This window comes from Calidris pugnax, unplaced genomic scaffold (assembly GCF_001431845.1).
Source record: "Calidris pugnax isolate Ruff unplaced genomic scaffold, ASM143184v1 scaffold17, whole genome shotgun sequence".
NCBI lineage: Eukaryota > Metazoa > Chordata > Aves > Charadriiformes > Scolopacidae > Calidris > Calidris pugnax.
Window position 1 is genome coordinate 7,946,069 of NW_015090794.1, and position 23,268 is coordinate 7,969,336.

The window sequence follows — 23,268 nt, forward strand, 5'->3', positions numbered from 1 at the left end:
CGTGAGAGCCCACGTGAGCGCCCGAAGGCGGCGGGCGGGGCGGCCGCCATGTTGTGCCGGGGCGGCGCGTCTCTCAGCGGGGCGGGCGGTCGCGCCTCCGAACGGCCCCGGGCTCGGCCCGTCCCGTCCCGCCTGGGCGCGGCGGCTGAAGAACCGCTCCCCGAGGGAAGGCCCATCCGCCTACGCGTGAGCGGCGGGATACCTGCTGTGGCGCACCGTTAGGCCCGAAAAGCGCCCCTCAGCACTCCACCGCGTCGTGTGACGGCGGGGCGGGAACGGAGCCCTGACAGAGCCGCCGTTGCGTGAAGTGGTGTGAAATGTGACCGCCGTTGGAAACGCGGGCTCTGCCTTGCGCACCGGGCGGGCAGGACGAGCACCAGCGAGAAAGGAGGGCTGGGGATTTGCTGAGGAGACGCCAGGAGGAGAGCGGAGAGCTGCTGGGCATGGTGCCTTAGGGGTGAGGAGTCCGGAGGAACTGGTAGGCTTGAAGTGTTACAGAAGAAGCGTTGTCTTCCTGTTAAATGCTAAAGCTGCTATCACATGTTATTGTAGGGTAACCATGAACAAAGCTCAACACGCAGGAAGGTGTCCCCACACCTGTGCTGTGGAAGGAGACCACTGCCCGAGGGATAAGGTCTCACAGGAGCAGAAAGCGCAAGTTGTGGGCCAGGGCAGCGAGCAGAGTTTGGCCTGTGTGCTGCGGGTAGACGGGTCACACGACAGATGAAGCATCTTTTCCAGAATCCCAGCAGAATGAAAACAAATGGAAAATCCTCCATAAACTGGGAGGTAGTTTCTGCATAGACTAGAAGATACAGAATTATGCAGGACTGGGTGGAGAAGGCCTGTAAAGATTCTTCAGGTTTTAGTTTTGCCTTTTCAGTTTGCGCAATTGGTGCTGCGTGACCTCCCAGCAAGTCATCTCTCTGATTAAATGGTGCACAGTAAGATGTCAGTTAAAATAGTAGTAGAGATTTTTCTATTCTGCTGTAAATTGGCTGACATCTAAAATTTTCATCTTCTCTGTTTTTCTTAAGAAATGCTCCTGCAGTTTCTGAAGTGTTTGATGGCTGTTTTAGAAACCTAGTGTTTTTTTTCCCCAAGTAACTGACAAATCCAGGAGCTCTCTCCTTCGTTCACCTACAATACAAAGCTAAACTGCAGGTAGAAATATAAGATGCTGTAATAAAGTGCAGTTGCTTAATAGAAATGGAAGTATTGTGCGTTACAGATCAGGCATTTTCTATTACAGCATATGTGTATTATTCTGTATTTAGAAGGAAAATTTGCAACACTTTAATGAAGCTCTTTGGGGTTTTGTTTTCGTTATTAAAAAAAAGTTCTTTTTAACTTGGAAGGAGAAAAAGTATGAAGAACTTGAATAGTGGGACTAAACCAGTGCAATTATGGTTAGTTAGCATTGACTCTGGTGATAGTAGCTCCAAAAATATTTACGTGGGGCAATAATCTACACTATAAGTTAATACAGTTGTACCTTGTATATAGTATTGTATGCTGTCTTTTTCTGGTGCCATCATCTTGGAAATGTGCCCTGCACACAGGATAGAGTAATTTTTTTACAGTAACAGCAAAATACTCTGTTGAATAAGGACAATTATCCACCTCAACCCTTTTCTGTCTAGTTGAGAGTAGTCAGAACTACCATTTGATACTAGATGTCTTTCCTCTTTCAAGGTCTAATGTCTGGTTAATCCTCTCCGGTTTACTTTTGTGTTGCTTTTTGGGGTTGGTTTCCTTTTTTCAAAAACTACTACTTTTTCAAAAACTTTGCGTTTGCTGTTGTCATTACTAGTGTCCCAAACTGCACAACTATAGCTTGAATAGGTGGGAGGGCTTTGCTTTCCTTTTGTTCTCTGAGAAGATCTGGTTTGGAGAAAAATCTGATTTTTGTTGGTGCAGTTGACAGCATTCTCTGGCTTTATTCCACTTTAGGAATAGTCTCCTCTTTACTGCCTTCCTGTATATAATATATTGCATTAAAAAGGAAACACTATTATGTGTTAAGAATAATTTAGAACTCTTGTTCTAAATTTCTCTTCTGATGCTTGGGAAAACTACACTTTTAGAAGACTCTAATGTCTGAATTTGTGGAGATATTTACTTTATAGCCAGCTATCATATGTGGGTTTCAAGGTCTCAGTGTTTTCGAGCCTTGCCAGGTGTGGAAATGAGGAGGAGCGAGGCTGGGCACTTGACCCGAGCTGCCAACAGGGTTATCTCATACCATGAACGTCACATTCAATATAAATTAGAAAGTTTGCTGGGAAGTTCTCTCTCTCTTCCTTTATGGCTGCAATTCTGAGAACTTCTTGCCCCGGTGTTGGACACCAGAGCCTGTCCTTTCCTCCCAAAGCTGTAGCGCTCGCAGTGTCCAACAGTTACTGTCCCCTGCTGGGAGTGTGCAGCTTCCTGCTGATAGAATGGGCTAAGTATAATTCTGGTGTATTTTATATTGTTATTGGGATCAATTTGATTCTTTAGTGTTATTAATATTAATTATCTAGTCTTATTCTATTAAATCTGTTTATATTTAAACCCTCCAGTTTCCTTGTGTTTTCCCAATTTCCTTTCCCCGGTGGGAAGGGGTCATCAGGTGATAGAATAATTGTCTAAACAACAATAAATTGTTGTGGGTTTCTCAAACCATAAAAAAAATTTCAAGGTGGCCGTGTTTCAGAGGGCATACATCCACACTTTTGTTTAGTTTCAGAAGATAACATATTTGCCTAATTAATTAAGTACCTGTTTAGTTTTCTTCCACGTATATATTAAAGCAACTGTACTTATGAATATGTAATTTGTAATCAAAGGTCTTCAAATCTGTAATTTTTTATATGACCAGACTATTGGGTACTCTTAGGAGAGAGCAATACAGGCAGCTAGTTACAAGACTACATTGCTTTTTTTATACATGAAATGCTTTTGTACGTTCTGTTTCTTTACTGAACGTGGAATGTGAAGCTAAGTAAAAACACACCAAAAAAAGTAGTAGTAAAAAGTCAGATTCTAGAGCAAGGCCTAAATATTTCACCTCGCGTTTACGAAGGCAGATCTAGGTGAACTTCCTGTGATATGGCAGAGGTTGAATACTTTTATGCTAGGGTAGTTTAAAGATGAGCTGATTGGGACTTAACTTGAAATATTTAATTAAAACTACAAATAAACTTAAGTATGAGCTGGTTGGTAGATCTTTTCATAAAATAAACCTTGGAAGCTAGCTTGCCACTAGCAGAGTTTTAGTTTGGATTTGACAAAAGCTGAAAACTGCTTTGAAATCTATCATCATTCCTATGATCCCTGAACTGTTACAGCTTGTGTTTAAAAAATATCTTGAAATGGCATGTACGCTTGAGCATAAATGCCTGTTTATTCCATGTTGATAGGAAATTTGTGTGGTACCTTTGATATATATTACTTTAAAGAGGGCCAGAACTGGATCTTGATTGTCTTGTCACAAACGGATCTGAGCGCTGACACTGCAGGCTTGCCAGCAGAACTCCAGGTGTGAGTAAAAAGCAATACCTGTTCAGTAAAACAACTGAGCATGGACGCGTGGTATACAAATGCTGATATCATATCATCAGCTCCACAAACAGGTGACGAACTTTTCAGCTATGTGCTTTTCTGTCCTGTTAATCTGATTGGGATGGTTCTAAAGCAAACAAAACCAGAGCTGTGCGTGTCAGCACAGTAATAATTGTTCTCTGGGTAATGTGGGAGAGGAAACAATGAGAGACTATTGTTTTCTTTATTGAAATAGGGTGGAATAATTAAAAAGTTAATAATTTGGTTTTGGTAACTCAAATGTAATTTAAACTGCACTTGTAGCTTGTATCAAGCTGGAACAAGAACAAAACCTTTAGGAGAGTGTTGCTATGTTGCACAGGGAAAAAGTACATCTCAACAGTACTTTAAAAAAAAAAAATCACTCAATTTTCTTTGGACTGTAGTCAAAAAGAAATACAGTAAGGGAACAGAGGCTGATATAAATAATTGTGAACGTGTGTATATATAGGTGTACTCTCCTGGGGTAAAAATAGTCTCTGCATGGTCCAGCCTGGTGCAGCGAGTGTAGGGAGTGCAGCCAGACCACCGTCCCTCCACCCCTCTGGGTTCCCTCTGCGCGGGGGCCTCAGCTCTCGGCGTGTCCGGGGAGCCCCGCAGGGCTCTCCTGTCCCAGTTCTCCCCTGGGGGAGGCCGAGGCCGCTGGAGCCGAGTCGCCCCCGGCCCGGACGGAGCCCGCCTTTCCCGTGAGGCGCGGGAGCTGCGCGGCCCTCCCCGCCCGGCGCGGCGCTGGGCCCGGGCGCGGCCGCGGGGCGGAAGCGGGGGTGGAGGCGGCGGGCCCCGCAGCTGGCGGTGAGTCGGGCGGGGGCGGCCGGGCTGCCTGGGGGCGCCGGGAGGGAGGCGGGCGGCCGGGCACCCCTCGGGAGCTGGGAGCCGGGAGGGGCCGGTGACGGCTCCGAGATGGGCCCTGACTCGCCCCGGGGGGAGCGACCGCCGCGGCGCTGCAGGCCCCAACCCCCGGTGGCTGTGGGAGCAGCGCGGAGGGGAGGAAGGGGGTGAAGTTGGAAAGAGGAGGCAGGGGAGAAGCCAGTGAGCTTTCTGCTTCTGACCCTCTTAATTGGTGCAGGGACTGAGCGGTATTTTTCCACCCACAGAAATTTTGTTGCGTTTCGCTCCCAGGAAAACGAGAATAACGTTCTTAGGTGCAAAACCTTCCTTTTCTTTCTCCTCTTCTAAGTGATGTTTCAGATTTATCTTTTAGAAAGCCACCAATCTTTGCTTTGCTGGGAAAAGACATGTCTGTAAACAGTCTGAGGATCCTAGTTGCACTATTGTTTTGCGTTTCTGTACTGCTTGTATTTTTTTTTTATTCTTTACCAACTTGTGTAGTTACCTCTTTGTGCTTGATCTGAATGGGAAGGTGGTAATTTAGTAGTAGTAAGTGGGAGCCGTGTGGCGGAGAGTGTAAGTGTATTTTGGGTTGGTGGCACCTGAAAATTGTATAGTTTTTGATAGCTTCTAACATATCATGAAGTGATAACTGATCTGGATCTTCTGGTTTTTCTTAAGAAACTAGATAGAGCAATCTGAGAGAATATAGCAGGGACATCAGGCAAATGAGTTCATATTTTTTGGTAAGCTTGGAACAATCTTAAACTCTTCTAATTTGCGCATTTTCTGAAATACTAGCCAAGGGTAATTATGTGTAAAGTTAATACAAAACGGAATTCAGTCCTTCACTGAGATGGCAAGTAGATCAATCCCTTATAATTCTGAAGCATATGACTTTGTGGATCGATTTTTTATTTTTATTTTTATTTTTTTTTTACCATTGCCCAGCAACATCTAGCATTGACCTTTTTAGTAATGTTTTATTCCGTATGCATGGAGTAAGTTAGAGTGTCTTTTAGTAAAAAAATTAGGTCTTTTAGTAAAAAGAGTAAAGATACTGTCAGAAGTCATCTGAATCATAGTAATGGTTTTTGTTTCACTTTCATGTGTTATGTAACACGGGAAGAGGAAATAGAGGGAGATTGAGCCCAGCTGTTTACATCTAGAATCTGGTTTTGATTGTGGTTTGCAATGAATATGTTGTTGGAAAAGTGGAGGGTTGTGTTTCATTTGAGGCAGAGCTAAGTTAGTTAAAAAGTTCAAAACTGTCAGAGCTACAAAAGAATTACAATCATAAATTGTACTGCTTGCAATTCTAAACTTCTATAGTAACTTTTTTCTCAATGAGGTTTGTCTTGTTGCTTTGCAGGAGTAATGCCTTACCTGGTTTGAAGATCTAAGAGAGCTTTCTGTAAGGGATAAATGAAAATGGAAGAAGATGAGACTTTGCAAGGTGAATCGGAGAGGGCAGAAGTTGAAACAGATGCTGCTCCTGAGATCGGTCGGCGGATGTCAGTCAGTGACTTCCTTTGCCACTGCTGCTACGGCATTCTGGTCAACCCCACCACCCTGAATTGTGGGCATAGTTTCTGTAGACATTGCCTAGCCTTGTGGTGGGTATCGTCCAAGAAGAATGAATGCCCCGAATGCAGAGAAAAATGGGAAGGATTTCCCAAAATCAACATCCTTCTCAGGTGAGTGTACTACGCCATTTTTAATGCCAAATTTCTAAAACCACCAAAGTTGTCTGGTTTCTTGAGTTTGCTGCAGATTTTCATAGTTTATTGGTAATCTGAGGTGTTGCAAGGATGTTTAAATCCTGAAGTCTTTCACATTCTGTCCTTATACTGAACTGTACAATTACATTTTTCTGCATAGAACTAAAGGGGTGGGTTGGTTGGCTTTGTTTTGGGTTTTCTTTGAGTGTTTTTTTCACCCCCTCTGAACTCTTTGAGGGATGGAGAGGAGGGATCCTGTTTTAGTATTGCAACACTTGCATCTTTTAGTACAACTGATTATGGTATTTTAATACAACATCTTTTAATACAACGGATTGTTTCCTAAATTAGTATGATGTTTGATTGTGTAATTCTTTCTGTCATAGGAATTATTTATAGGAAGAAATGAGATCTTATTGCAGAACAAATCTAGAAATACCAATTTGCTGTCTTGAATTACCCACAAGTTCTTGTGTTAATAATAACTTTATCTGGGGATAGTAATATTTTAATAAATAGATGATAGGATTGATGGTAGACTTTTATGTTGTCTTTTGCTTAGCATTTTTGGATAATCAAGGCTTTCCAGTAGCACACAATTCTAGTTCTATATAAGAAATAAGGATTATTTGTTTTTGATGTGGTATTTTAACTTCTTCTATCCTTAACAGCTAAGGAAGATGTTGTTTGGAAGTAATTGATTTAAGCTTAACTTTACTAGGTGTTAATAACTAACGTTTCCTTTCAAAGATGACAGTCTTTAGTAGAGGCTGGAAAACAAAAATCCAAAAATTAGTTCCTTTTCTGAATGTTAAGCCTCAATGGTTATAGTACAATGACAAATATTTTTCCTATTAGGGATGTTATTGAAAAGCTATTTTCTGATGCCGTTGAACAAAGAAAAGAAGACATTCAACAAAACAGTGATGTAGCACGCAGCTTAGCAACCTTCCAAAAATATGGGAATGACCAGATCCCTACAGTTACGAACACAGGAAGAATTAATCCTCGAGGAGGAGGGTTTTTCTCAGGCGTTCTGACAGCTTTAACTTGTGTAGCAGTAAGTTTCATCTGGTTGGTTTTCCGTATTTACTTCAGTAAGCATGCAATCAAATATACTTAAATTATGTGCACATAAAAAAGATCATCAGCGCAGAAGAAACTTCAGCTGAGCAGAGTAAATAAGGTAGTATTCAGAGTGGTCTGGCAGAAACTACAGTTGCAAAAGGAAGTTAGACAAAATGGGTAAAACTTCAAGATACGTTTTAATAACCTGAATATTCTAGGGTCTGTAAAATAGAAGATTCTACATGGCAAGCCCCTTAATGCATGTTTATTTGTATCATGAATGTATTTGCTTTGCAGGTAAAGGATCTCTTTTTTTCTTTTTTCCTCTTTTTTTTTTTTTTTTTCTTTTTAAAAATTTACTTATAGGTAGTTCTACTTGGATATCACTGGAGTAGTAGAGAATTTGAAGAAGATCTTCTTGTCCACAAGCCTGTTGCTAAATGGACTGCTGAAGAAGTGATAATTTGGCTAGAGCAGCTGGGCCCATGGGCTTCACATTATAAAGAAAGTTTTTTACTGGAGAAGGTGAACGGAAGGTGAGAGCCCTAATTGTCAAGAACATTATATGGTGTATATATATGCAGGACGATGTATGGTGAAATGACTCTAATTCATTCCATAGATTGTGGGAATATTTTGTTGATGTATCAGAATAAAATTCAGGGGAAGTTTTAACACTTGTAGTTGAAAACTTTGGTAGTAGATATTGAGCAAGCTAACTGAAAATTTTTTGAGAATGTTTTTAAATGCTGACAATTCAGACTGAAATGATACTGAAAGTAAAATTCTACTAATGTATTATCCACCCCTCCCACCTTTTCTTTCTTGTGAAAATATGCATATGCCATATGCATTGTTGCATTCCACCCAAGAGCTCTAGGTTTGATTTCAGGAGACCAGACTAGATCTGTGAAGTACTGAAGAACTGTGTTCAATAATAGCCAACAAGCTGATAAATTTGCATGCTGAAAGCAGGCAAGAGAAAACTTGAAAAGAAGGATATTTAAAACCCAGGCTCTGAGACGCAGTTGATTCAGAACACTTGATATGGAATGTAATCCAAAAGGTGATACCTTCTATCAGTAGCTTATTGTATTGTATAGTATGTCATTGCTAATTTATTAGTCATATCTTTTTGGTGAAGAGACACTATCTACCTTCTGAATTCTTCTGCTTTTATAGACTCCTTCTAACACTGACAGAAGAAGATTTCACGAAAGAGCCTTACAGCATAGAGAACAGTAACCATAGGAAAGCTATTATGGCAGAACTGGAATGTGTGAAAACTTTAGGCGTTAAACCCCCACAGAACCTTTGGGAATATAAGGTAAATTTTATATAAAGTCTGTCATGCATATTAAGTATTTTTAAAATAGTATCTTTAAAAGAAAACTCTCTTAAAGCCAGGAAGAATGTTAAGGTAGTAGAATTACTCTTGTAAAAACTGCTCAGTTTAATGAACTGTTGTATTTGAAAAATGGTTCTTTGAAAAATGATTGTCAGAAAAATCTAAGAACTGCCATGTTCTTTCATTTTATTTTTTCGTTGTCTGAAACTTAATGATTTGATAACTTCCAGGCAGTAAATCCAGGAAAATCACTCTTTCTTCTGTACGCGCTGAAGAGTTCTCCAAGACTCAGTATGTTATACCTGTATTTGTTTGATTACGCAGAAGCTTTCCTACCTTTCATCCACACAATTTGCCCTACGCAAGAAGACAAGTATGAAGATGTTGTCACAAAACTACTAGTAAGTGTTCAAAACAATAAAAATGCTATTTGCTTTAGTTATAAGCATTTTAAGACTAAGCAGCGTAAAAACACATAATAATTATTCACTACTTCTTTTTTTAAAAGGTTGTCTTGTAAAGAGATGAAGTCCTACATAGTGGTTCCTTCATTTTATTGTATGTGATCACCAGTGTTGTGACCATTACCTTTAATAAGATTGATTTAAGGCTTTTAAGACTGTAAATCTGTGAAACTGATTTTTTTTAAGTTCGCATGACTATAGAAAGGCTGCTTGTATTTTAACAAATGGCATTATGAGATCTGACTGACTGTGATGTTTTATCCTTATCTAATGGAAATTACTGGGTTATGGTATTATCTACTAGAAAGTACAGTAAAGATAAATTACTGCTTTCAATGTATGAAAGAACAACTTTTCAACAAAAGAGTTGTTGGAAATAAGTCAGTATTGTGTCTGTTTAATAGGAAATTGATTTATAGTCTTTTTATCCTAATTTACAGGACCTTAAAGATCCTTCTTGGAAACAATGGAGAGAATTCATTGTAAAGTATTTATTTTTGCCATACCAGTTGATAGCTGAATTTGCTTGGGATTGGCTGGATGTGCATTACTGGACATCAAGATTTATAATTGTAAATGCCATGTTGCTCTCTGTTCTGGAATTATTCTCCTTTTGGAGGCTCTGGTCAAGAAGAGAATTGAAGTAAGTCTTTCTGAGCTTGTTAAACAGGGTAGGAAGTACATGGCCTTATAAATAGAAAGTAACAGTCAACAATTTCACAGTCGCTCGCTGAAATGACAGTGTCGACAACACTGAGGGTAATAAGAACATGTGAACCTGGATCTGCATATATACTAGTACTCACTCTGGAATATCTTCATTTCTGTGAATACTTGAAAGGGTTTCTTATAGCTGGATTTACTGATCAGATGTAGCAAATGCAGCAAGGGTCATAGGCATGTTCTTAACCATTGGGTAAATACTGACTCTTACCTTGAGAATTGCCTTTTATGGTATTAGCTGTCAGCTGAGGACTAAATATATAAGATTTTTTTGGTTATATGCTTAACTTATTTAAGATCCTGAGGACTCATTCTTTAATAACTATAAAAGGATTTTTTATTTTTAACTTATTAATATAAAGGATGAGTCCTCAGGATAGTAAATAAGTTTTGTATGCTAATATTATTTCTTATAGGTGATCAAAATTGCTGGATTCAGTTAATTCAAGCATATTAATATTACTTCACAGTTGCTGTGATCTTTTATTTACAATTTTTAGAACTTGCATAGTTGAAATTCTTGTTTTGGTGTATGCTGGGTTTTCACTTTCTCTGCCAGCAGCTAGAGGGCAGAACCTGCTTAAAAGAGAACAAGCTATGACAAATCTGGAATTTGAACCCTTTAACTTGCTGTGCTTTGTGGTCTGAATCAATTGACTTAATGCTTCCTCATATAAAATCTAGTATTACTGTATTTTAAGAAAGTTTTTTTGGAGTGCAAAATGTTGTTTTACAGGTACTTGAGTAAAGCCTTAAATAATTGAAGGCTGTAGCGCATACTAGCTTTTCTTAGAATGGGTAAAACAAAACGAGAAGTTCCTCTAAGCCTCTCCCTTTCCTTTTTCACAGGACTATTCCTCACAGAATGTGGAAACATTTCTGGAAAGTCTCAACCCAGGGTCTTTTTGTTGCCATTTTTTGGCCTTTTATTCCTCAGTTTGTCTGCAATTGCTTGTTTTACTGGGCCTTGTACTTTAACCCAATTATAAACATTGATCTTGTGGTTAAAGAAGTAAGGCGTCTGGAGACACAAGTGCAGTGAGTGGCATCGGAACTTCTGAGCTGTTTAGCTTCCAAAAATGGACGTTTGAAATAAGCTTTGCTTTTCTTCTTTATGTATGTGGCAGTGAAAGTGGTGGATGATGTTAACTTAAATATACAAAAAAGCCTTAAGGTAAGTTACTCTTAGACCAGCTGATTCCAAATCTGAGGATGGGCTTTATTTTCTGAAAAGAATTTTCTGTTGAAAAGAAAAAAAAATTACATTCCTGAATTAGCTGTGTAAAACGTATACAGTCATGCCACCCTATTTTTGATCAAATCAAACTTCTCTATTCTGTCTTGAGCATTCTGGTTATTTTCAAGCCTGCCTTAAAATCAGTGTCTTCTGAATACTACAGTGATTTTTTTATTTTATTTTATTTTTTTTACCTTAGAATTTCATACCAGCAATGTGTTCCTCAAGTTTGCCAAAGGAAAGCTCTTCCTGGATAGGCTTGATATTGAAAGTACTTCAGTATTTTCAGTCTGCTTTACATGTGAAATAGTGACTGTCGATACACAGTCTCACAGTAGCGTTTGTTCTAAAATGCCTGTTGTTGAAGGCAAACACTACTTGAGTTTTCTTGTCTTTGAGAAAATATGGTGATTGCCATTCAAAATTTTTTATTCAGATCAGTTAGACTTCATCAGTAGCTTCTGTAATGCTCTCCTCTTGAAGTCTGTTGCTAATTCTTAAATTCAGGGCTATCTCTTAAAAAGGGTTCTTTTGCAAAAGTGACCTGACACTGTAATTACATTTTACTGCAATATAACGTGTGTATCTAGGTCTGTGAGCAAATATTGACTGGAAAGTTATTTTGTGTAAACAGGATTGCCATTTATTAATGTATGGCTTTTGAATGAAGCAGAAATTAGATTTTTCAAGAGCTTTGTCCTCTTGCATTCAACATTAGTTTGTGTTGTTGATTTTTTTCATTTGTATCATTAATATGAACTTTAAAGTTGACTATGAATATTTTTAAAGATTAAAGGTCTCTTTTGAAAACTTCATCCTTCCTAAATAATGTTTTTTATTATTTTTTTATATTGAACTGCTTTTCATTAGCTTTAACTTGTGCAAGCTTTTTCTGTAGCCCTGCATCTTTAAGTAAGCTGAGGTGGATGAAAGTAGACATCAGACACTCCTGGTTCTAAAACTGATAAAATTAGCAGCTATGAAAAAGTATATTATTCAGCGGTTCATGTTATTGATATCTCTTCCTATGAAATAACCCTAGCTAAAACCATTCTTACGTCTTTGAGGTATATACACTTCAGAACCTTGGAAACTCATGCTGTCCAGGATCAAACAGTTATGGGAAATGCAGACGGTCCCAGCGATTGCTACTTTTTTCATGCTTCTGTGTTGGTGATGGTTTGCGTTTGTACTTTCAAATCTGGCTCTGAAATGTTAAGGGTAGAACTTCTCCCCGTGCCCACAGGAAACTCAAGGTGTACATAGAGTAAGGAGCTTGAGCCATATCAAATGGACAACTTCTCCAGAAAACTGTATTTAAAAAGTAAGAAAGGAAAAAAATAATTAATTTAGCCATTTTTTGATACAGGTAGGACTACTTAAGGTAAATGAGACGCAAAAGTTAAATTAGGCTTCATAATAAGTTTAATGTAGATGAGAGGGCTCTTTGTGCTGAGACTGTCACTTCATGCATTTCTTCCATTCAGTTCAAAGTTAACAAATGTTAAGGTAAATGTTAGTGGAAAAGTTGGATTTGTATCTTACAGCCCGTGGAGGAGGGGTGAAAAGTTTACAGTGAATGATATTATGAATCTGAAAAATCTGTGAATCCAAATATAAACAAAATTAATTATAAGTCAGTTACTCCTTAATCTGATAAACTCAAATTCCTGTTCAGTCAATAAAAGCTCACACAGAACTAATGAATTTGCTTCTAAGTCTGTGCACTGTAGAAAGTAAATAAGAGGATAAATATTTGGCCATTCTGGGGGTGAAGAGAGAGGCTGAAGTGGAAAATCATTTCTTGTCACTATGACAAAAAAAAGAGTAATTTTAGATTTAAATACATAGGAAATTTTCATAAAGACTGGTGTCGTATATCTAATACCTACACAAAGGCTGAATCTCACCACACATAAAGTCTGGCCATAAAAGGTATTTCGTATGATAGGGAGCTTTAGAGAAACATTTGGCAGCTTCACGGTCACATTCACATGCCATTTTTTGACATTTGTCTTCTAGTGATTCTGAAAGAAAACACAGTAAGTTTGATGTTAGTATGAAGAAATTAAAAATCCCTAGTGGAATACTGAGAATTACTACCGCACATTCCATGTTTGCCATATAAATGGCTCTTCTGTTTCAAGTGCAATAGGAACTGTACTGAGCTTTAGTAAGATTTACTGTTCTTGTGTGTTCTTTAGACAGAGCTCTGTGGTAGGACATCTTGGCAACAGAGAATATACAAGCATGGTCTGGTTTAGTGACAAATAATCAGTGGAGCTATCTTGGCAGGTGAAAATATAATAATTGGATAAAGAATTAAATATTCTTCTTCACATTCTTTAATAAAGGAACTCTGATAACTGATTCCTCTTTAGAAAGTGGTATGTAACCCTCCCAGCCTGCCCTGTTGCTCCTGTGAAACTGGAGTTTGGGTAGGTATTTTCGATTTCACATATGCTTTAATCTACTAAGGGCATTAAAATTATACATGTGAATAAGGGATGCAAAGATGTTCCATATTCAGTTTAAATTGCCTGCCTTTTTTATTAAGGCATTCAGTAAGTTTTTAGGGTAACGTGTGTTTAAGGATTATAAAATCCATGTCTGGCCATATTTCTCTTTTTTTTTTTTATGATTGTGGTGGTGTAACTTAACAGATTTCTTGGCATGAACATTTCTTCTTGGCATGAACATTTTCTTCTACAGCGATACATTTCGGTTTTGTTGTGCCAACCCAGAAATGTGTGGTTTTTTCTCTCTGCAACTGTCTGTAAACTCAAAAATCCTTGATTATGTTTTCTCTGAGTATTTAACATTTGGAAAGGTTAACTGAATCTCTGCTTGAGATTTGTTCAGGAGCAGAATGAGTGTTCAGTTTGGTGAATGAACTCAAATTCTGCTATGAAATGGAAGCATTCTTAATGTATGTATGCTGATGCTGCAGCCAGCTACCCTGAGAACTCAATAGTGTAAGTAGCATAAGCAACATGATAGGACAAAAAAAAAATTAACTGAGAAGAGCTATTCCTTCTTTTGTTACTGTTCCAAAGAACAGTACATGGTACACCAGGGACTTTGTTTCAGCTTTGCTTCTTGATGACATGCCTACTATCTTGGCCAGTATTTTAAAATGTTATCAGCGTCTGGACTGGCACAGGAGCAGAACATTTACAGTCAAATATAGGGGGCAGTAGCTTGACAGTTAATGAGAGAGTTTCAGAGACAAGACACTTAGTCCTTCTGAAGCAGAGGAGGAAATGAGCAAATAAGAGATTCTGTATGAGGTAGACGCTTGGGCAAAGTAAAGGTTTAATGAAAAGGAGGAAAAGAAATATTGCCAAAAACTTTCATTTGATTTCAGGTGAGGCAAATTCAAAATTGAGTTTTGAAATGAAAGGGGTTTGTGTTTTCTCTGAATGGCCTACTGTCCTGTCTTTAAACTGTGGTAGTCAGAAGCTCACACTCATTTTTGTAAAAAAGTTTTTATAGTGGTCTGTGTTTTTATGGTGCAAGTAATAACCAATTTTCAAGCTGATTTGCGTTCTAGGTAGTAGCATAAAATTACATGCAAAGTAACTTTCACCTAGCACCTGATTTAAAAGACAACACAAAACCAAAACCTACAAGAGCAACAAAATCTGCAAATTTTAGGGACTTGTGAGAAGTTATGGCTTCAAAAAATCTTTGAGTTGTATTTGAAAATATTTGCTAAGACTTTGGGAGTTTTGAATAAAAAACATAAAAGAAATGCTGCTTTTTCCTGTTGCACATTTTTTGTTTGTTAGATACATTTTTGTCCTTCTCTTTTATACTTTAGCATGGCAAGTATATTACATTCATATTTCCGAGCAATCGAACAAAATTTCTTAGGATGTTGTCAGCCATCTGGTGCAACTTCTACACTAATTACGTAAATATTTTCAAATTAACATTTTATGGTTTGTGGACATGTTACTTCCATAAATAAACATAGTCATCAAATATTTTATTACCTCAGTGTTTGAAATTGTAAGTTGTAATTGTGAATTCGTTCATAAATTGCAGCCACTAAGCGGCGGGCTGTGCAACTGCTCAGTGGTAAGTATGACAATAACTTTTTCACCATAAACTTGTAAATGGTGTGAAATATTTTCCGCTAAGTATAAAAGGGATTCTTTTTAAACAATTGTAATTTTCTTGCCTCCTGTTTGTAGTTGCTTTCCGTTAGGAGACTTGCAGGGACCAGCATAACATGGATTCCTCAACGTATGTAAATGCTGAGTAAAAAGAGGGGGGTTTTTGGTAGTGTTTTCTGGAAGGGTAATAGAAGCTTGTAGACCAGAATTCTGTTTGTTTATGTGTGCCAGGGCATTAAGAAGAAGAAACTGCCATCAGTTGGCATAGCTGGGCTTTCTGGGGGTGCAGCTTACCACGGCAAAAAAAAAAAAAAAATCACAAAAGGAAGGATGCTAAAATAAGAGTAATACAGTTAATTAAGAAAATGTCTTTCTATGAAGTCAGTGAGACAATCAGTAGAAGTAACAAAAAAAAAAAACAAACCGCAAAACCCACAACAGAAAACTTCCACCAACGAAAAACTAGACCTGTTCACTCACCACAGACAGGCGTGTTGTCTTCACATTCCCAGTGGTAACTCTCGATCTTTGGGTGACAACCTGCTTGCTCTGCCTTCCCATAGCAGCAGTCATGGTGAAAGCAGCACCTGAGAGTGATAGAAATGGGCTTGCCTTAATTCATACTGTGGTGACTTATGGTCACATAACCTGGATGGATTTTATCAGCTCAACAAAAAAACACCAAAACCCACAACAAAAAACTTCCACCAACGAAAAACTAGACCTGTTCACTCACCACAGACAGGCGTGTTGTCTTCACATTCCCAGTGGTAACTCTCGATCTTTGGGTGACAACCTGCTTGCTCTGCCTTCCCATAGCAGCAGTCGTGGTGAAAGCAGCACCTGAGAGTGACAGAAATGGGCTTGCCTTAATTCATACTGTGGTGACTTATGGTCACATAACCTGGATGGATTTTATCAGCTTGTTTCTACAGGCCGTAAAATAATAAAATTAAACATATGCAAATGTACAAACAGTTACTTGCTCAAGAATAAAGATAGGGTAAATGTTTAATATATCACCTGGGAAAAAATATTACTCTGCCATGTAATCAATGATGAGGAAAATGTCTGATACACATTGATATAGTTCCTCATAGATGAAAATAAAATGAATCTTTAAAGCATTCTCAGTTTTAAACAGAGGAAACCATTATGTGGGTATGCTTCTCTCCTAGCCCCTTCCAAGAAAACGGTTAAATCCCAGAATAGTCTGTCAGATAGTGAATGATGTATTTTTTCTGCTATGGTAATAGGAAAGGGACAAGAATATTTGTTAGGCTGTAGCATGCTGTCATAAATGTTGTCTTACAGCAACGTCCTTGGATGGTGGCAGAAAAGCTGAGAATGGGTGAAATGAACAGGCACGGGTGCTGTTTAGTGCCATAACATAACTAAAACCGTTTGCTCAGTATCATGAGAAAATTTGGAAAATTGCACGAAATAATGATTTCAAAATTGTTCTTGTCATAACTGGGACAATGAATTTATAGACTTTCTGTGACATTGTGGAACTGAACATACAGGTAAGCTTTGATGGCATCTTTTAATGCTTAAGAAAAGAATTACTCTTCTGGTGTATAGTCACTACAAACCCAGAATAGCAAGCAGAGGAGGTAGCAAGGATCAGAAATTAAATGGCTTGTAAGTTTTGCTTGCAAACTAACTATACTATTTTTTTTTTTTTTTTTTTTTTTTTTTTTTTTCTTGTGTTATAAAAAAAAAAAAAAAAAAAAAAAAAAAAAAAAAAAAAAGTTCTAGGAAAAATATTAAACCCTATGCACATATATAATTAAACCTTTAAAATAGAGTGATTTTCTTATGCCAGTCCAAGGATTATTAATACACACGTCAATGTCAAATTTAATAAAGCTGTTGCATTAATTGTAACTATGGTGCCTTGTACTAACACCTGTCAAGGTATTTCTGGTGCAGAAAATCTTTGTCATGAGTGAGTTAGATAACATAAACTGTAAGTGAACTAGCCTTTTACCTCAGGAGATCCGAATTCTTTTTTTTTTTTTTTTTTTTTTTTTTTTTTAGTCTCAGTGGAAGAACAGGAAGTATCCACAAGCTCTTTGCATTCATTCATTCAGTTTCCGCCTGGTAGCCTAAAGCCATCACATTACAGTAGGCACATGATGTTTAGGTGGTGTTTAGATTGCCTGAGGAATTTGTCTGCAATAGAAAAAGGCAGTGCTGTGAGCTCTTACTTGCAACTACTGTTTTTTCCTATGCTTATTAAATAATTACTTGGTAATTCCACACGAATCTCCATTTAAAGGTCCTTCAGTATGTAACAGCTGAACAGCACATGCCCATGAAGTAGCTCAATACATTCACTTCATGCATAGAAATCAAAAAAATACACTGACTTCTAGTGAGTCTTTGTAGCAGTACTGAGGTAATTAAACCAGGAAATACAGCTTATTCTGCCGTAGTGCAGTCTACATGTGTTTACAAAATTTTTTAGAATTACTTTAGTCTTATTTTAAGCATTTTAAATAAAAATAGATGCTTAAGGATTTTACATTCTGTCTTTTGGGGGCAATACATGATTGTCTCTATTTGAAAGTTCATAAGTGGCAGGCAAAAATCTAAATTGCAATAACTATTATTTGAATAATTCCATCACAGACATCTTTATTTCAGATTAATATTTCTGTATTTTCATTTAGCTTGTTTTCAGGCGTAGTTCTGAATGTAAACAACCCACAATATAGCTCAAAACTTGGGACATTTACAAAGTGAAAAAACAGCCTACAATGAAAGACTGGCAAAGTGCAGATTCTCCATCATTATCTTTAGGTATATGGAGGACCAGAAATAATAGTAGTCCCTTCTTTTTGTCTGTGTTCCCAGTTGTTAAAGTAGCAACTACATTCTACAAAATTGTCTTTTAAAATAACAGATTACACATTCAAAAACTTGAAGCATGTAGGCAGACATTCTAAAAGTTTTAGTTCTAATCATGACTAGTATCTTTATGCAAAAAACCCCAAACCAATCAGATTTGAACTTTCCATATATTCTACCCTAAATGTATCAGACATTTGCTTTCCTTTTAATTTACAACATACCTGTCTGATAAGTGAGAATTTAACATGTCACATACAGTGGGGAAATGTATCATGATAAACTTGAAAATACAAAACCTTTATTTAACTATTGTAACCTGAAAATCATCTTCCTGTCAGATAATGTTCAATTATAAATTAATTGCTGGTAGTCAAGATGCTGAGCTTTAGTACTAGTCTGTTTTTAGAATTATTTTAGTAACAATTAGGAACAACAAACAAAAGGAATTATTTTAGTAATTCCTTTTAGTCAAAAGTTATTTTTTAACAGGTTGACTTTTGCATAATTTTCTATGTATTATTTTGAATACTAATGAAATGGGATGGGTGGAAGTAGAATCAAAAGATTTTTTCAGTTGCTTTTTTATTTTTAATTTTATAGATAGCTTGAATGTTGGAGTCTTAAAGCTTTTCCAAGAAGACTTTAGTTCTTCAGCTCTTGGCCAGACAACAACAGCAAAGAGACTCAGTTGCACTGTGAGTCCAATATTAACGCAATGAGAGTTTACGGTGGGTAGGACTCACGTAGATCTGCAGTAACACTATTTTAATGCTTCGGAGTTTCTTAGTGTATGCGAGCGCATTTCTGAGAGATGTTCCCTCACTGATGTTAAAGAGGCCTAATGCATCCTCATACATTCAGCACTTAGTTACTCAGGTAATAGTTACTCTTACCAGTCTACTCTGTCCTTGGGCCATCCTCTTCCTCCCAGACCACAGTAGCATCCGTAGCGCAGGTAGGCAAAAGGGGATCGTCCTGTAGTACATTTAATGGCTCCGGCTAATTCAAGAATTCCTCTTCGATTTCTAAAATGAGGTTCCCCAAAAGTACCTTTATAAACTGTGGAAGAAAAAGTCTTTATTTTTTGTTGAACCAAACATGCAGATACAAAACAGTCATTTTGTTTGGGTTTTTTGTGGTGGTTGTTGTTGTTAAAGGGATTCTCACTGTTATTTCTCCAGAACACAACTGTATTTAGGAACTTCACTTTAGCCATCCCGTGTCAGTACTAAAGCAGTAGGTCCAGGGCAGCAGATAAATGTCGAGACATCCGATGACTTTTTTTTTAGGGCTCCATGTTATCCTTCAGGCTGAGCTAACACATCAAGGACCTTTAGTGGTACTGGGCAGCATTTCCCTGCAGTGCAGGCTCCAAGCTATTTGCAGCAATTTTTAGAAGTTGGATGAGTACAAAACAAATTAGTGGAAGGCTGCTGATTAGAGTTGTCTTACTAATTAAACTAATGATTTATTTTGGTATGAGAACAGTTTATAAACCTTAACTCCCAGTACTGGATACGGATTGCGAAAGACAGTGAGATTTAATAACTGATAATATCTGTGAGAGAGACAGTCAGCAAAAAAAATTATTTAGACTTTGTCATTGAAGGCTGTGATACTTATTTTCTTGTGGAATAACTATATGATTATACACTTTGTATATAATCTGTATAATCATATAATCTATTATAATAGACTAACTAATAGACTAATCTATTATAATAGATTATATGATTAATTATAATCAGTTAATGGAAGATCTGCCAGAAAAACATTGTTCCCAGCACAGTTGAGTAACTTGAAACGCGTGGGATGCTGGTGACCTGCAGCACTCATAATTTCACAAAACAAAGGGATTTAAACATCTCATGAAATCATCTCATTAAGAAATGCAATTGGTTTGTGTGAGAGAATGGTGAAAAAGCTTTAGAAAGAATGTTTATAGCTAATCCTTACTTATGAAAATAGCTAGGCTCCCTACAACAGTATTTAGTGCTTTTCTGACTGGTTACTGTTCCCAGATCTTAATCTCTCCTAGTTTGTGGGCACAAGGTCTGGGGAGAGGAGAGGATGCTGAAGCAAGAGTCCTTAAACTTGCACATTCATCTTTGGCCATTGGTTAAAAGCAATCACATAAGGAGTTAGAAAAGATACCTTGGCTATGTGGTGGCTTGAAAAAGAAAAGATACCTTGGCTATGTGGTGGCTTGCATTTTCATTTAAAAACTGTTCCATTGGCACTAAAACTTCCTTGCTAAGATAGTAAAAAGTATCTCTTGTGTCATGGCTTCATTCCAGGCTATTATCTGCTGTTTACTTTTATAGGGTTTCTGGTAAAAAAATCCTCTTTCTTTCCCCAGGGGTCCATGAGATGTTCTGGGTGGACTCTTTGGAACCTGCAGTTCTAGGTGTCACAATAACAGTCACGTTGTGGAACTGGCAGGTGATCATCTCCTGTTCTGTTGTAGCTTGGAATAGATGTTTTGGCTCTGGGTAGCAGAAATATCTGCTTGAGTATAACCAGATTGTTACCTGTACGATAGCATTGGAAGCGTTATCTTGACTGCAGCTTTACAAATGACAACCGCTCGTAGTCTGAAACGTTTAGTAAGATTTGGGTAGGCTCCTGTAGCTAATCAGTAATGGCTGAAGGAACTGTCTTGGAGGTTAATGGCAAAGCTGGGGTTTTTCTGCATGATGTTAGTGATTCTGAAGAAAGCAAAGAATTTTTACATTGTGTCTCAGTTCCTAGTAACTGGGGAAGGATGGTGTAGGACAGCTACAAGACAGGAAGAGGAAACTAAGAATTTCCAAGTCATATTCCTGGTTTCATCAGAGAATTGTTTGCTAACTTTGGACAAATCCCAGTCCCTTGAGTTCAATCCATGTAAAGTAGGAGTGAAGAACTGTCTGTTCTCTGAGGAGCTCAAGTATAAATCTTTAAAATGTGCCATGTAACTTAAAGAAAAGGACATAAACTTTTTATCCTTGCAGTTTGTGTTACAGCATCTGGATGTCCAGGTATAAACCAAAACTGTATTATATGGTAGATACTCTGAATATGACCAAAGGAGAAGTCTCTGTCCCAACAGCTTTGTAACCTGAGTTTAATAAAAGCGATGAAAGACCATCCTAGAATGCATAGAACTATGGGAACAGTAAGAGTATCAGGATGATGATGGTACCATTAGTGTAGTAGCAACATAACAAAATTTCCAAAGAATTTTATCAGAACTTCTGTGGCATACAGTCAGAGGGGGATGTGACATCCTCTGTATTTTCAGATGTTTTGTGATTAAGGTGTGCTTTTAAAAATCTTCTGTGTGGTTTTGTTTGTTTTTATGAGGATTTTGCATTTAGCTTTATGGACAAGAGTACTCCTATAGGTTTGATTATGCATTCCTGGAAGAGTAGTGTCCTCACTTTATGCCTAGCCTGGTTTTTGGTTTTGTCCTGCAGGTTGTATGTAGCTCTATTGAACACATACTGTGAGTGGGGGAAAAGGGAGGGAACCAGACTGCATTTATTTTAATTTAATTGCCTTGTAATATATATGAAAAAATCAAAACCACATTGTTTTGATATCTAGAGGTCAGAGGAAATAAGTACAGTTAAGTGTACAACATACTTAGTTTAGTTAAACATACTTTAGATAGACAGTTTGAGTCTAGTCTTGGTATGGCTTTTAATATTCTTCTAATATTTAATTCCAGTGTTTATTGCATAATAGGAATTGGAACTTTTAGAAAGTTTCAACTGTTCTCATTCTTGAAAGAAGACTTTAAAGACAGGTATTTGGGAGAGGAAAAAAAACTTACAAGAGATTAGTCCATCAGCAAGCTCAGATTTAACTGGATCTGAGGTAGCTGCTTTAAAAGTAAAGGTTGAAGGGAAACCAAAACCTTGCCAGTCCTAAGGCTACTTTAGGCACCATGAAATAGCAGATGGGGAAAGAAATAACCCCAAACAAATCTATGCAGTCATCTTTGTGATTGTAATGACTAAGCCAGAGAGATCAAAAGTCCTGAGATGATCTTCTGAAGACTGAAATTAAGTAAACACTAAAGGCAGCCTGAGAGAAAGTAACGGTAACTAATCACATTATATTTGTGTTGCGCTTGATTTTAAAACAGTAAATCCTGTTGCCCAAATTGGAGCCCTGCCACGTTTGGAGAGTTTGAACTTGGTTTGTTGCCTGGATAAGCGCTTGAGAGTTTAGATTGTGCTAATTGCTGTACATTGTTATGTCTTTGCAAGATGTTTTCCACTATATCTTCCTACTCACCCTTTTTCATAGTCATCTTACAATAGGATTTAAAAATCCAGTCCCTTAAATTTCCCTGTGCATAGAGGGGGGGAAAAAATAGAGAAACACATAATTTTTTTGTGAAAGGTCATATTTCCCATAACATTTTATTCTTTGCAATGGGCATAATGCAAACATAATAATTATTTTTGCAGCTATATAATTATATTTTTATTGAGATGCACACCTTTGCATAATTATGATATGAAACTACATTAATCATTAGTATCTAGTAAATTCTATGGTGTTTTGTGGGTTTTAGAAGACATTTTAAGCCATTCTTTCAAAGTCTGAGGCAACAGAAACACTTTTTTATGTTAAAGATGTGTAAGATTTCCTATAGTGCTATTTCCTTTGTCCAGTCATAGTGCTCCAGTAGTTCAGAACTTGAAAATTTGGAACAAACAGATTTTGTGATTCATCTCCAAGATTTTAACAGAAGTGGAAACCTTTGAACTGTGTGCCTTACAGAAAGTTTTTTTTTTTTCTTGCTTAGATTTTTGCCTCTTGCTTCGTAAGCCACCAGGAATGGCCTTTTTTTTGCCTCATCTTGTTGCCCAGCCTACCGATGCGCTATCTCCACAAACTGTGGTTACAGGTAAATTGTGTGAAAGGATAAATTTGCCTGTTTTGATACTGTGGACCAAGCATTGAGAAACAGGTAAATTGCATTTCCCTTCCTCCTCACTGCCTACGGAGTGGGTGACTGAGGTGCCTGACTCAGAGCTATCGGTGGCAGCCAGGCTCTCTGTAAGGCTCACTGCAGGCTGGCAGGAGCAGGGAAACAGCCCTTCATTGCTTTCCTCAACGCTCTTGCTGCGGTTCGCGCTGTGCAAAGGAGGAGGTCTGGAGGGTGATCACAGCATGGCAGCATGGCAGCATGGCAGGACTTTGTAGGGCATGCTGAGGTCAGGAAGTAGAATTGGGGCAGAGCTTGGTGGGACCTTAAATTGGCCCCATTATGCAAGCACCTTAACTTATGGTCTTTAATCATGTGATTGCCTCCCCC

At 37.9% G+C, this 23,268-nt stretch overlaps 2 protein-coding genes across 3 annotated transcripts in view; one reads left to right on the plus strand and one right to left on the minus strand.

Annotated features, from left to right (window-relative positions):
• The first annotated feature begins 77 nt into the window (after window positions 1-77).
• BFAR (bifunctional apoptosis regulator) lies at window positions 78-11,789 on the plus strand. 2 transcript variants are annotated; one of them, XM_014936446.1, is made up of 8 exons: window positions 78-457; window positions 5,786-6,110; window positions 6,993-7,194; window positions 7,569-7,738; window positions 8,385-8,529; window positions 8,781-8,951; window positions 9,455-9,657; window positions 10,587-11,789. In XM_014936446.1, exons 2-8 carry the CDS (start codon window positions 5,839-5,841, stop codon window positions 10,777-10,779), a joined length of 1,356 nt encoding a protein of 451 aa, XP_014791932.1. In that variant the 5' UTR covers window positions 78-457; window positions 5,786-5,838; the 3' UTR covers window positions 10,780-11,789. The 2 variants fall into 2 exon arrangements, with proteins under 2 accessions (XP_014791932.1, XP_014791931.1); XM_014936445.1 differs by having other exon boundaries at window positions 79-478.
• A 592-nt stretch (window positions 11,790-12,381) lies between these two features.
• Window positions 12,382-23,268, minus strand: part of PLA2G10 (phospholipase A2 group X) — a 12,538-nt gene continuing 1,651 nt past the window's right edge. Inside the window, exons 2-4 of the mRNA XM_014936208.1 lie at window positions 18,848-19,013; window positions 15,832-15,938; window positions 12,382-13,001 (exon numbers count right to left, since the gene is read on the minus strand). Coding sequence (XP_014791694.1) covers window positions 12,856-13,001; window positions 15,832-15,938; window positions 18,848-19,013 — 419 coding nt within the window. The 3' untranslated portion in view covers window positions 12,382-12,855. The remainder of the gene's footprint in view (window positions 13,002-15,831; window positions 15,939-18,847; window positions 19,014-23,268) is intronic.